Source organism: Pan troglodytes, chromosome 5 (assembly GCF_028858775.2).
Source record: "Pan troglodytes isolate AG18354 chromosome 5, NHGRI_mPanTro3-v2.0_pri, whole genome shotgun sequence".
NCBI classification, from domain to species: domain Eukaryota; kingdom Metazoa; phylum Chordata; class Mammalia; order Primates; family Hominidae; genus Pan; species Pan troglodytes.
Window position 1 is genome coordinate 164,345,127 of NC_072403.2, and position 14,390 is coordinate 164,359,516.

Consider the following 14,390-nt stretch of genomic DNA (forward strand, 5'->3'; position numbering starts at 1 on the left):
ACTCCTAAATCCATGTAACCTGGTTGGTTTCTCACCTTCCCTTGCTGTGCAAATGTTTCTCAGACTGGTTGCCCAGCAGCCTCATTGTCAAACCTAGTTGGGATTCTTTAGTATTCCTCCTAATGGCAGCCTCCTGCTGTACCTGTGATGGCGACCACCTTCTCTACTTAGAGCCTCAGTGGCATCACACTGTCCTACTCTTCCCCTTCTTGTTTTTCCCCGCCCTTTTTCTCTCTACCTTTCAAATCATTTTCTCCTATGGCTCATTAAATATTGGTAGTACCCAGCTTTTGGTCCTGTGCCCATTGTTCTATTTGCTCTATACATAGGTCTTGGTTTTATCTGTTTTAGTGGCTTTAACAACAAATTAGACACTAATCACTTTCAACTCCATGTCTTCAATCCATCTTCTTAACCTGAAATTCAGGCTTGAATATGCAACTGCCCCCAAGACATTACTACTACCTGGCAGTTCAAAGTGGATCTGATCATCAATGAACAGCTCATGTCTTCACCTCTATCACCAGGCTCCTCCGCATGCAATTATTTTCCTCAGGTGGTAATAGTCCTGTGGATTCTAGGCAAAGACTTGACCATCATCCTTGACTCTTCCCACCTTGTCATGCTATAGCCCATTAATCACTCATTTACCAAATCCACTGGATTTTCTTATTGGGTGTGTTCTATGTGCCAGGCATGATGCTACAGGTTTTATGTGTATGATCTAATTTGGTTGTCAAAACAACTTTATCAGACAGGTACTATTTTCATGTATGCATTTTTTAACCAATTGAGAGGTGGAGGCTTGAGGACATCAGGTAACTTGCTGACAGACACGGCTAGAAAGCCAATAGAAGGAGGATGTGGCATTGGGTTTCTTTGATTCCAGAGCCTGAACTCTAACAGTACAGTAAGCTCTCATTACATTTTTTGTATTATTTTATAAAGACCAGTTTGTGGATCGCTGTTCCTCACTAGACTGCAAGTTCCTTAGGGAATGCACAGTCCTGGCTGAATAAATGGATAGATGGGTAGATGGATAGATGGAAGGATGGATGAATAAATCAGAATATTACTAAGAAATGTATCAAAGAAGAATTTTAAAGAATAACACACAAAAAAAGGACTTAAAAAGTGGTTTTATGTGATTATCTCAGTTAAAACATACATAGTCATAAGATTTAAATAAGATAATACTTTTAAAGCACTTAGAAGCAGATCTTCAGGGACCGGGCACCATGGCTCATGCCTGTAATTCCAGCACTTTGGGAGGCCAAGGCAGGCTGACCACCTGAGGTCAGGAGTTTGAGATCAGCCTGGCCAACATGGTGAAACCCCGTCTCTACTAAAATAAATACAAAAGTTAGCCAGACGTGGTGGTCAGCACCTGTAATTGCAGCTACTCGGGAGGCTGAGGCAGGGAGAATCGCTTGAACCCAGGAGGCAGAGGTTGCAGTGAGCCGAGATCGTGCCACTGCACTCCAGCCTGGGTGACAGAGCAAGACTCCATTTCAAAAAAAAAAAAAATAGATCTGCAAAATGTGGTTACAATTGTAACCATCAGCTATAATTTTTATGACTTTTATGTTCTGATCTTGGAATCAAAACACAATCTGAGTTTTAAATTCCTGACCACAATTACACTATTTATTCCTAACATTTCCTCCTCTAAAACTAAACAACTGAGGATTTCATTGCTGCTTCATTTTAATGTTAAAATCCATTTTCCATGGGGGAAAATGATTACAATTTAATATTTAAGCAACTAGAAATTTACTAAAAGATACCAGAGTCTGCAACTCCCCCAAAAGGTAAATTTCTGTTTTAGAAATTGTCCTTATGCAGAGTAAACGAGATGATAATTTTAAGGTCCTTTGAAGTACTCCCTTCTATTATGTTGTTGGATGTCGTCTAGAAAAGCAGAACAAAACATCCAGAATGACATTTTCAGGTTATTGTTAGAATACATTTAACTAAGTTACTATATAAACTTTTCTTCTATGGTGCTAAACAATAGTATCTGGTTTTGTCAGCCCACCAAGTTAGCCATTTCCTAGCCTGTCATATTACGGCAATAAGCACATTTGCATACAGACATGTAAAGACAATGTTACATTGTGCTCATAAGTGTAAAGTCTTTTGAATTCTTCTCATGACTCTTGTTTATGTGTACAATCAGTGAGGCATCAAATAGAAAACAGGAAGGAAACATTTTAAATAACAGAATCTTATCTACAAAATCTTTATCAAAAGTACTCAAGAAGGAATGAAGCAATGTAGATATAGCGTCTGTTCATTTCCTGACCTTAATTTTTGATAACTTTTTCTGGGTGGCTGATGAATCTCCAGACATATCTGACCACCGGTGAAGTTCTTCCTTTGCTGAATGGAGCCAATCTGTGAACTCATGGACCGCATCTAAATACATTAGATGATCTTTCACAATCTCTTCCACTTTCCTCATTTTTTCCTAGTAAACAAAGAAAAGACTACCTTAACAGTGGTCCTTTTGAGAACATGAACTCAGGTAAGACAACAGGCCTGATAGAGGTCTCTTAATACATCTCAGAAAATTTCATTCTTGTTCTTGAATTTTCTCTGAGTTTAATATCTTAAGAAGAAACTATCAAATTTAACTAAATGTCAAGGCTTTGGAAAAGCAACTATTTTCCTGTAAGTTTACTATTTTCTACCCTAGTATGGAAATCATGCTTAATTCATGTTGGCTAACATCCCTCACTAAAAATCCTCTTAATAATTATTATCATAACCATTCTAATTAAAGCAATTATTTGTTAGCTTGGTGTACAGCAGTCTGTTCAGCACTTTAAATGCATTTGGTCATTTAATCTTCATAACAGTCCTGTGAGGAAGATACTATTATTATTATCATCTTATAGGAAAAGACACTCAAGCTTAGAGAGGTTAGGTAATGGGTAATTGTGGCCAGTCACACATTCAAAAGTGTCAAAGCCAGAATTCAAACTTAACGTCTTTTTGACTTGAGTTATAGCTCTTAATCATTAACAAGATGAAAACGAAGATAAACAAGCACATCTATTAATAATCATAATGTCAAGAAGACAAGAGTTAGTTCCCAAGAAGGCAAACCAAAGAAAAGAAAAAGCAGCAAACAACAACAACTCTCTCCCTTAATTTCTATAATATTTACAAATATGCCAAAGAATAATCATGAAGGAAATGAAAGATTCATATAGAGAATTGGAAAGATATTTTTGATATTATATAAAGGAGTTTATACTTTGGAAAACAGAAACCGTTTTTACTAAGATGAGAGATGAACACAATATTTCGTACACGACTGAATCTTGACGGTAAATAGACTTGCATTTAATATAACAAATATAAGTGTAGCAAAAGAAAAACAACTTTAACAGTGACATTTGATGTGCAAAATAGATAGATTAACTAAAAAAGTGGAGAAAGAAAAAATAAGCAATAAAGAATAATCCCAAGATTGTAGAAAGAGAAAAATGAATAGGCATTCATAGTAAGAAATGATCTTTATGTCATACCCATTTACTGAATGTACAAATAGTTTTAGAGCAGCCAATTCTCCAACAATTTAATCCACAGTTTCTTCTTTACCTGACCTTGGCAACAGTCATTATATTATTAATATAAATCAATATATTATATTAATGTACTATAAAGCATCTACTTTCAATATAAAGCACTAACCTTGGCAACAGTCATTATATCATTAAACTGTGTTTTCAGCTCCTCTTGAGCTGTGTCCTTGAAAGACTCATCCTCTGTCTTTTCGTAGAGCTCCCTGGACTTCGCAATTAGACGGTGAAGGGCTCTCGTGTGATCTTCTGCCTCAGACAGGATGGACTGGAGGTGGTCAAGCAGGACGAACTTCTCTTTCAGACCTGGCTGCGGTTGTAAGGGATATTCTACTTTTTGATCCACTGATTCCATCCACTGCTCCAGCTGGTTTTTCCTCTCTCCATAGTCATTCCATTGGCTAATCACAGACTCTAAAGTGCTAGAATTAATGTCACATATTAACAAAAACGAATTATTTCGACATCTCTACTGAAAACCAATCGCAAAGTCATGACATCCATGCCAATTGTTTTATTGAATGCTACTGGAAGTGATGAAAATGTTGCTTTTGAGTGCAGGGAGAAACACTACTTCTCTGATCCATAAGATCCTTACCACAGGTCCTTTGAACAAAATCAATCTATATTAAAACATGAAATAAGAAGTTGTGGCCATACATGCATCTGGAATTTGTCTTCCAAATGCTAACTGTCCTAAATGAACAAGATACATTTATATGTTATGTTGTTAAAAATCAGCATGGGAACATCAATGAAATTTTATTTCATGTAGATCAGTTCTTAATTTTCTTGGAATTATTAATAGTTTATCTTATTAAAATCAGATGGTGATTATTTGTTGACTGGAATTCAAAACTCAAGGTATCCTTCCTGAGTAAATGATGTATCATTAGGTTGATTTTCATTTAGGGACACACACACACACACACACACACACACACACACACACACAATATACAGTGCTTTTGTGTCGAATGTGTGAATGAATGCTCAAGTATTTATAAGAAAAATAGTCACAAATATAATAGCTTTCTACGTAGTCAAACCAAATGCTCTCCAGACTGGCATTTAGGAAAAATCCCTCCATTATTAAGCATTACAAACTATTCTAAACTCATCTGCAGTGATTTCCCCAGCTCCCCCTGCATACAAGCCTATGAGTCTGAAATTAAAATCCTGTGGTAAATGAACTTCCAGCATTTGCTCAAACTGTTGCTTTTGCATCTTTGCATCCATTGATCCATTGGAACCTCATCATGCAGGCTTTACAGTCCTACCTGTTCCTCAAATAATTTTCTAAAAAGCACCCCCCGCCTTTTTTTTTTTTTTTTTTTTTTTTTTGACAGGGTCTTACTCTTGTCACCAAGGCTGTAGTGCTGTGGTGCAATCATATAGCTCATTGCAATCTCTGTGTCCTCCGATCAGGTGATCCTCCCACCGCAGCCTCCCGAGTAGCTGGGACTGCAAGTGTGTGCCACCACGCCTGGCTAATTTTTATATTTTGTTTCTCTTTCTTTGAATTTTGACTGTGACTTCAGATAATTTTTTCATATTTTGTAGAGGCATAGTTTTGCCCCGTTGCCCAGAGTAGTTTCAAACTCCTAGGCTTAAGCAATCTGCCTACCTTGGCCTCCCAAAGTGCTGGGATTACAGGCATGAGCCAAGACTCTGCATTCTTCTACAACTCCACAATGTGTTTTGAAAATGGTTAGTAACATAGTCTGAGTCAGAGTATTCCAAAATACATCCTGTGCTGGTGTCTGAGCTTTTAGAGGGCAAAAACCTTTCTGTTTTATTTCATTATTTTAATGCAATAATTTGAACATTGCTATCACTCAATATGTCACTGTCAAATTTAATTTCTTGCTGAAATAGTGGAGTCAAGGACCAGAGTCTGCTTCCTGCCTGTAACATCTTATTCTAACATCTGAAAAATATCTACCCATATTCCTATGAAGTTTTAGGAAACTGGCCTAAGCCAAGCCTCTGGAAGCTTAGTTCACGCTCCAGCAGTCTATGATATAGAGTAAGATAACGATAGCATCTGATTTTTTTTCTTTGCTGACCATTGTGAGTTATTACTAAGATGCAAAATCCTGCTGACTTTGAGAGTCACTGCCTATGCTCCATATTAAATGAAAAAACAACAATAACAACAACAAAAAAACCCTCCAAATTGTTAGTTGTAACCGGGGATTTTTGTTCACATTGCCGTGGATAACTGTAGTGTTATTTTTGTTTTGCTTTGTAATGAACTTGAATTTTCTTTAAATATTTTTAAAATTTTATTGTAGGTTCAAAGGTACGTGTGCAGAGTTGCTGTATAGGTAAACTCGTGTCATGGGGGTTTGCTGCCCAGATTTATTTCATTGCCCATGTACTAAGCCTAGCACATGACAGTTATTTTTGCTGCTCCTCTCCCTCCTCCCACCTTCCACCCTCAAGGAGGCACCAGTGTCTGTTATCCCCTTCTTTGTATGAACTTTAATCTTCTATTCATCTATTTTGTTATGATCACATTGGGCACCCAGTGTGTCAATGATCTAACAGGATATATAACCATCAGAATATGGCTCTTTTTTACTGTAATTCAGACTGATGGTCATTTGTCCAACAAATGAGCCAGATTATTTATGGATACTCTGAGAAGAGGGAGGTAGGGAGAAATCTCTCACTTATAATTACAACAACAACAAAAACACTACCTGGTATAACAATCAAGGGCTTCCCTGCTTCCTCATCAACGTCTGGTACAGATGATTTTCAACAGAGGCTCAACGGCTGGGCTCTATTCTGGATGGACTGACTGTTGGTTGTGTGAGAATGTTCCACACTTTGTAGGATATGAGCTCTCTGTGCCTCAGTCACTAAATGCCAGGGATATTCCCTCATCACTGTGACAATCAAAACCATCCTACACATTTCCTATAATGCAAATGGGCGTAGTATGACTTCTAGTTGAGGAATAGATTTACGACTAAGCTCAACAGCTGCCAATAGCTTAATTTTCCATATGTTCCTTAAGCTAAAATGTATTCAAGTTATTAAAGAACCATATATTCTTGCTTGGATGGCTTGAAAGGAGATGTTTTGCTGAGCCCATGTCACGTAAGATTCCAGAAGAGATAATAGGTAGATTTAAATATTTAAAAAATGCAAGTAAGAACACAGAAACAAAGCAATAACAAGCAAAAACCAGTCATCGCCCTATGGAAAACACAACTTAGACAAAGACAGGCATGCCTACAAGCTACAGTAAAATGCTTGGGAATTCCACCCCAGGAGACCTCAGTACTGCTCCATCATTTTACTAAGTCACTGCATTGGACTTAAACAAACACTAAAAATAGGTTCTGTACCTTTGAGCATGGACGGAGGAGCTCATGATGTCAGCCCACACTTCTTTAAGGGTCTCTAACTGAGTCTGAATCACCCTCTGACCTTCTTTGTTGCTACTTCTCAAGGCCTGTTCCCCCTTGCCAATGGCCATATTCAACTTAACTTCCCCTTCACCTTTCATCAGGAGAATATCCTGGGAAGGAAGAAAGAATACTCATGTAAAAACCTTCTTCTATTTTACAAAAATGGTAGTTTTCCATAAGAATTGAAGTAGGAATACTTTACTTACCTTAAAATGAAAACAACAAACTCTGGGCCCTATTGCAATATACTATTGACTTAAAATTAGGTATCTGGGAGTCTAGGAGTCAAAGATTAATTCCAATATAAATTCTTAGAAAACTTGGACCACTAGCCTAGAAAGTATAATTTTATTGACTTCAGTTTCAAAGAGTGAAAATACATTCTTTTGAAAATGAAGACACATCTGTCTAAAACCCAGCAGTCCCCTACATTAATTGGCTGGCTAATTTCTCTCTTTCAAGGTCAGCTTCATTGGCTATAGTCTGGGTTGGTGATCTCCTCTGAGCTTTCAATATACCCTTGATGGCTTTAATCATGGCCCCTACACACGGACTGTATTGAAAGTAACAATTTAGAGATTGGTGTCTTCCCTAGACTGTGAACTCCTAGAAAATGGGTCCTAACTTTTATCTCTATATTCCCAGCAACTTGCAGAGTGCTTGGAGCAGAGTAGATATTCAGTAACGCTTGCTGAATATTTACTAAATCAAATTTAAAATTATTTAAAGCTATTAAAATAACATTTTTCCCCTTACAAAGGGGAAAAATGATGCCTCTGTATCCTTTTTTGCCCAATTTCTCCATTTTGCCCACACAATCCTCATTTAGAGGCTTACAGAACAATTAGGACACAACACAAGCACTTGTGAATCTAATCAAATTAGCATTCAGCAGTTGTCAGTGTCTGGCTGGTGTCACATGTACCTGTATTTGTGACAGCCGTTTCTCCAGGGTGTCTTTGCTCCCAAGAGTGCTCTCTACACAGGCCAGTCTGTCCTGAATGGCCTTCACCCAGGACCACATGCTTTGCAGTGCTTCCTCCAGGGCTTCGTGCTCCTGAAGGGCCACCTGGCAGCTCCGGAGTTTCTCTTTGGTCATTCTAAGTAGGTTCTGGTGGCTTGTGAGAAGCTGGGAACACAGGCGGCCCTCCTGCCCAGCACCGTGGCCTTCTTCACTCAGAAGCTGCCCTCTCTGGGAAAGCTTATCAAGAGACTCTCTGAAAAAAAGGAAAAAAAAAAGAAAAAAAGAAAAAAAATTAATTCTGACATTCTGGAGTGCAGGGGAGTGACAAATGATTGTTGATATTGGAGCAGTAACCAGACATAGGCTCATAGCTGACATGCCTTTTAAATAAAGATGCTGGGAACTGACCTGGTTATTTCATTCTCTTATGATCTCTCCTAATGTTGTCAGTACCTATCGGGGGATAATATTCAGTCTGTGCTGTGCCTGCATCCAAATAGCAGTGGTGGAGCCTACTGTATTACTTACTGTATTTCCAGAAATTTAATTCAGAAAATGGTCCCAGCTGCCTCTTCAGGCTTCTCCGTAGCATCTCTGCATTCCTATTTAATGGTCAGATGAGGAAAAGCTCCCTGAAATTCTCAAAACCCCTGCTGTCTTGTATCTACATGGAAATTCCTCCTTTATGAAAACCCTTCTGCTCAGCACTGTTGCATTCCTAGTTGCCTGTTCAAAGCTCGGCGCAGGCATCACATCCCCAGGAGCATCCACACCAATTCAGGGTGGGTGGGGATTGTGGGACCTCTTTGTGCCCTCTGCTCCTTGTCTTGCTCTATCGCCATGTATGCCGACTATCTCAATCCAAAAGCCTTTCACTTTCTAAAAGCTAGGGCCATTATATTCATCTTATGTTCCCAAGACCTAACACAATATTGTGCAGAGACTAAGTGGAAAAAAAAATGTTCTTTCGAAAAGCTGTTGTAGGAGCACTTATGAGCTTTCTTGTTATATCTTGGGTATTGAGCTCATCTTAGTTTGGAGCCATGTTAATTAGATCAAGGGGAAAATGTAAGCACTATGTGGCTTGGTTGGTTTTATTCCCATTTTATAGAGTTCTGAATTCTTATCTGCACATTTACCAGGAAAAAGCCCAGGATATCAGAGGGTAGCATGGGATGTCTTAACATAAACTGTTGTGACTACTAGAAAAAGAACACAAAGCAAATCTCTCGTGGAAACTGAATGTTTCAAATTTTTTTGGAGTGGCTGTTATGCAAATATATCCTATGGGCCACCCTGAGATCTGCTAAGAGTTATACAACAAGACACCTACTCTGTAACAAACTTGCACATCCTGCACATGTACCCTGGAACTTATAAAATAAAATAAAATAAAAACACCTACTCTAAAAGACATTTATTATACTTGTTATCTGTTTGGTGAGACAAGAAGGTGGCTTAAGCAATGATTTGAGTTAAATAATAATTCAAGAAAAGAGATTTCCCTTCTTACTATGAGATAAATTGCTTAATGCATGATAAAAATTCAATGAGTCTTGGGCTGAGGTACTTTTATACAGGGCATTTCCTTAAAATATTTCAAGTAGTGAAATATTATGGTGAAAAGAAATCTAGAAGACTAGAAGGAGCAAGCAGCAAGCCAGTGAGAGAAGTCAGGTGGCCCCGTGGAGAACCTGAATGAGCAGAACAGTGTGTTAGGATTGTCTGCAGAAGTGGCCAGGATGGAGAGAAAGAACCCAGAAACAAGCACACTAAGATCTCTTAGCATCTGGTCCTGGAATATCAGACTGAAACTGCAAGAAGGATTGCATGCCTATCAATGCGAAAAAGTCGCAATTATTAGAAAAACAATGAGGAACATAAAAGACCTTGAATTTGCTGTTGAAGTATATTTGGGCCACTTTCTCTAACGCAGTTTTGGTGTAATGATGGCAGGAGAAGCAGATACAGAGGAAGGTAATGAGCAGCCTGTAGAGAAGAAATAAAAGCTGAGACTATGGAAAACCATTTAAAACATCTGGAAGAAGGGAAGTAGGTCTGGGTGTGTTATATTGTATCTAGACACGAATCAACATTTAAAAAGCAAAATTTAAGTGCAATGTAGTTTTCAGAAAGTTATATGGTTGCAATGATGCTATTATTCTGTTAATTCAGCAAACATTTTCTATTTTCTGGCACTATACTAGATAATGAACAGAAATGATATAGATCTTAAGTCACTGATCTTGAGAAACTCATAGCTGGAAATTGGGGTTCATAGAGTAAATGAAGAGCTTACACTATAGTAAGGGCTCATAGAGATGTTCCAATGTATTTCAGGGACAATTTATAGCAGTCATCAAACTAGCATACCAACAAGTAGTTATCAGCATGGGTTCTTTTGTGCATTTGTTTGTATGTTTGTTTTTCAAGACAAGGAATACTGGGCATGTTTGACTAAAAAGAGGACTCAGTGGAAACAGAAAATGACTATGATCTGAATTCTGGAATTTCTTTTTTATTTTTATTTTACTTTAAGTTCTGGGATACATGTGCAGAATGTGCAGGTTTGTTACATAGGTATACAAGTGCCATGGTGGTCTGCTGCACCCATCAACCTGTCATCTACATTAGGTATTTCTCTTAATGCTATCCTTCCCCTAACCCCCCATCCCCTGACAGGTCCCGTTGTGTGATGTTCCCCTCCCTGTGTCCATGTGTTCTCATTGTTTAACTCCCACTTATGAGTGAGAACATGCGGTGTTTGGTTTTCTGTTCCTGTATTAGTTTGCTGAGAATGATGGTTTCCAGCTTCATCCATGTCCCTGCAAAGGACATGAAACTCATCCTTTTTATGGCTGCATAGTATTCCATGGTGTATTTGTGCCACATTTTCTTTATCCAGTCTATCATTGATGGGCATTTGGGTTGGTTCCAAGTCTTTGCTATTGTGAACAGTGCTGCAGTAAACATACGTGTGCATGTGTCCTTATAGTAGAATGATTTCTAATATGATTGTTTCTGACTTATTTGATAAAGTAGAGTGGGTGCTATCCTCTTCTGCTTCTTATGTAGATGCACTGGCTCTTTAAGAGGACAGGTAATGAGCCCAAGGAGCCAAAGCCAAGCTGCACTTCCCTGTGGAAAGTGTCCTATCTTCCAAAGGAGAGCAAGCAACTGAAAATGCCAGGGGTGGAGCACAAATTTGGGAGCAAAGCCCTCAATGTGGTAGGGTCAAAAGCACAGATCAGGGAACTTTGCCTGGGAAAGGAGCCAGAAATGTTTTCTCAGTGGGAAGCAATGAAGAAATAAATACTGTAGTTGGGAACAGGGACCACAAAGAAAGTCAGACTTGACCATACCTTTTACTTTATTAAGATTACAAGGATGGGTGGGTGGGAAATGGAACTGGAAGCTGAAATGTGTGAATAACATATGGAAATTGACATATACAGTACTCTTTTTTTTTTCTTTTTCCTTTTTTTTTTTTTTTTTTTGAGATGGAGTCTCACTCTGTCACCCAGGCTGGAGTGCAGTGGCATGATCTCGGCTCACTGCAATCTTTGCCTCCCGGATTCAAGCAATTCTCCTGCCTCAGCCTCCCGGCTAGCTGGAATTACAGGCGCCCTCCACCATGCCCAGCTAATTTTTGTATTTTTAGTAGAGACAGGGTTTCACCATGTTGGCCAGGCTGGTCTCGAACTTCTGACCTCAGGTGATCTGCCTGCCTCGGCCTCCCAAAGTGCTGGGATTATAGGCGTGAGCCACCGCACCTGGCAAGCACTCTTTTTTTTTTTTTTTTTTAATCTTTACAGTCACTGTGATTCTGTGGTTTTCTTTCCTTCATATCAGCTTCACATTATGTTAATTGATCCTCAAAATAACCTCAGAGAGGAAAGTACAGTATTATTAACACAATGTTTAAAGGCTAAAATCAAGAGCGACAGGAGATAAGTGACCTGCCCGATTTCTTGAACAAACAGGAGGTGGATCTGGAATGCAGATGAGCTTCTTACTTCCATCCTGCACTCTCACCAGAATACTGCACTGCTGCAAAGAGTGCAGCATAGTCCTCTGTATTCCAGACATTCAAGGACAGCACAAACCACTACCCACAAACCAACTAATCAACCAATCAAAACCAAACCAAACAACCAACCAACTAGTCTAAAACATGGTAAGAGGTAAAGGACCTGTTCCATTTCTGGACCATACCTTGCAGCCAGCAGTTCTCCCAAAAACATTTCAACTTTATGAACTTCATTTTTCTTCTCAGGAATGTGCTGTTTACTCTCTCCCAAGTTTTCCGTATTGAACCTTTCTTCCATTTCATGGATCCATAAGTTCAGTTTTCTGTGCTGATCTTCAAAGCTAAGGGAAAGAAAATGCCTTAGAGAAATTCTTACATGCTTGTTATGATAAATTACTTTTAATAGCTGAGGTCACAATGTCTTTTAAATGGCAATTAAGACCTCATGAATGTTCAAGTGACAAAAACAAAACAAAACTTAACAACTAACCCACCCAAATTATCACTTACTTTAATAACAAAGTGAAAATCATGACAATTTCTTTTGAGATCCAAGCAGGAAAAGAATCATCTCACCTAGCTGAACTGATTTCATAGCTGGTAATTGCCAACAAGATCACATTCCCACGTCAATGAGCACTTAATTTTGTGTCTTACTACGAAGACCCCTGAATTGGGGCCAATGGATATGAATTGATTTCATAGCTGGTAATTGCCAACAAGATTACATTCCCATGTCAATGTGCACTTTAATTTTGTGACTTACTACAAAGACCCTTGAGTTGGGGCCAGTGAATAAGTAGGGCAGTGGAGTCCCTGGGAAGAGAAGGGAAAGTGGCCTCTGTGTCTTTGTTTCTTAAGGGATTTTCAAATATATCTCAAGAGCTCTAAGTTTTGGAAACAACGTAAGCTCTCCAAGAAAGCTGGGCAAGAGTCAGGCAAATTATTCTGCCATCAGAAAGACAATTTGATTCTACTGACATCTTTTCTCACCCTAGTCATAGGTGGCTCTTTCTCCCCTTCTAATCGTATATTCACCATATATTACTTATTGGAATCTAGATCCACAGAATTCAATCATTGTTTTCTGCTATGACTCTATCTCAAATGAAGTGGATACAAGGAAAAACCTTGTATAATCTAAAAATTGAGGTGTCAGAGCTTTATATATTGGTGAACCAAATAAAAATTATATGCATTTATATAATTTTCAGTTACTAGTAAATATAGTTTGTTTTCTCTATATTAAAAAAAGCCAAGTTATAACTTCAGAGTCCGAAAAATTGATTATTGCCCTAGTATCAACCTGTATTTATGATCAAAGCTTATTATAATTTAAACTCACAGTGTCAAACGTTATTTATTTATTCACATGACTCTTCTCTAAGCCTTTAAAAACACACTTGGTGTATGATGAAATCTATGTTTGTTAAACTAACCTACCTTCCAAGTTCTGAGGCACAGTCTTGAAGAGCCTGCTTATCTTTAAGGCATTGTTTCAGAAATGCTTGAAACTCTTCATTGGCCTTTGTGATTTGTTCCTGAATGCTACTGACAATTTGTTTAGACAAATGTGCATACAAAGTTTGTCCTTCTTGAGTCACTGCATCAAGTTTGCTCTGCCCATCACTGACTGAGTCCAAAATGTTCTGTTTCAGGAAATAAAGGTAATAGGTCCATGGGACTATGCATTACAATTGTGAGCTGAAGTAGTAAAGCAGGAGAAGAAAAACAGAGTCCAAAGGAAAATGGCTTAACAAGGCTGGAGTAAAAATGTTGCATACAATTGGGCACAACCAAGGCTCCTCACTGAGAATGGTGTCAGCCAGCCACTGGAACCACTGAGGACAAAGTGTAAACAAGGCTGAGCTGGAACCGAGGACATTCTCACCAAGGTCTTGTTCTCAGTCTCTCCCCATTCTCACTGTCCCAACATGGTCCGGGTCCACCATCTCTCAGGGTTCATGTGAGATCCTCTACCTGGTTAGCTGCCTCCAGCCCCTCCCCTGATCCACCCTGCATGCAAAATCCTCAGGCCCTTTCTTTTCCTGGTCTGCATCTCTTTCTTGGAAAATCTATGCTTGGACAGGGCTTTGACAAAGCAAAAGAATTCCAGAGTCCAGGGCTAGCCCTGCCTCTCCCCAGAGCTCTAGAGTGGTATGTCACCTGTTACTCAGGCATTTCCTTGTGGCGTTTGCTACACCTCAAGCTTTAAAGGAGACAATTCTACATCTGAATTCTCCACACCTCCTGCAAAACCAGCTTCCTTTACTATAACGATCTTTCTATCGTTAACTTCTAATCTAATGAATTTTCAACATCATTTTTATCCCCCATTAGGCCACAAAATCCTCATGGTTCTCATTAGCTTTTAAAAATGA

At 38.8% G+C, this 14,390-nt stretch overlaps 1 protein-coding gene across 7 annotated transcripts in view; it reads right to left on the reverse strand.

The window, feature by feature from the left end:
- The window catches only part of SYNE1 (spectrin repeat containing nuclear envelope protein 1), a 518,706-nt gene that overhangs the window by 261,594 nt on the left and 242,722 nt on the right, over positions 1-14,390 (reverse strand). For all 7 annotated transcript variants that reach the window (XM_016956737.4, XM_016956730.4, XM_063813578.1 and 4 more), the window contains 6 exons: positions 13,453-13,658; positions 12,195-12,350; positions 7,941-8,232; positions 6,953-7,125; positions 3,703-4,012; positions 2,306-2,470 (listed from right to left, as the gene is read on the reverse strand). In XM_016956737.4, the coding sequence (XP_016812226.3) occupies positions 2,306-2,470; positions 3,703-4,012; positions 6,953-7,125; positions 7,941-8,232; positions 12,195-12,350; positions 13,453-13,658 (1,302 nt within the window). The remainder of the gene's footprint in view (positions 1-2,305; positions 2,471-3,702; positions 4,013-6,952; positions 7,126-7,940; positions 8,233-12,194; positions 12,351-13,452; positions 13,659-14,390) is intronic.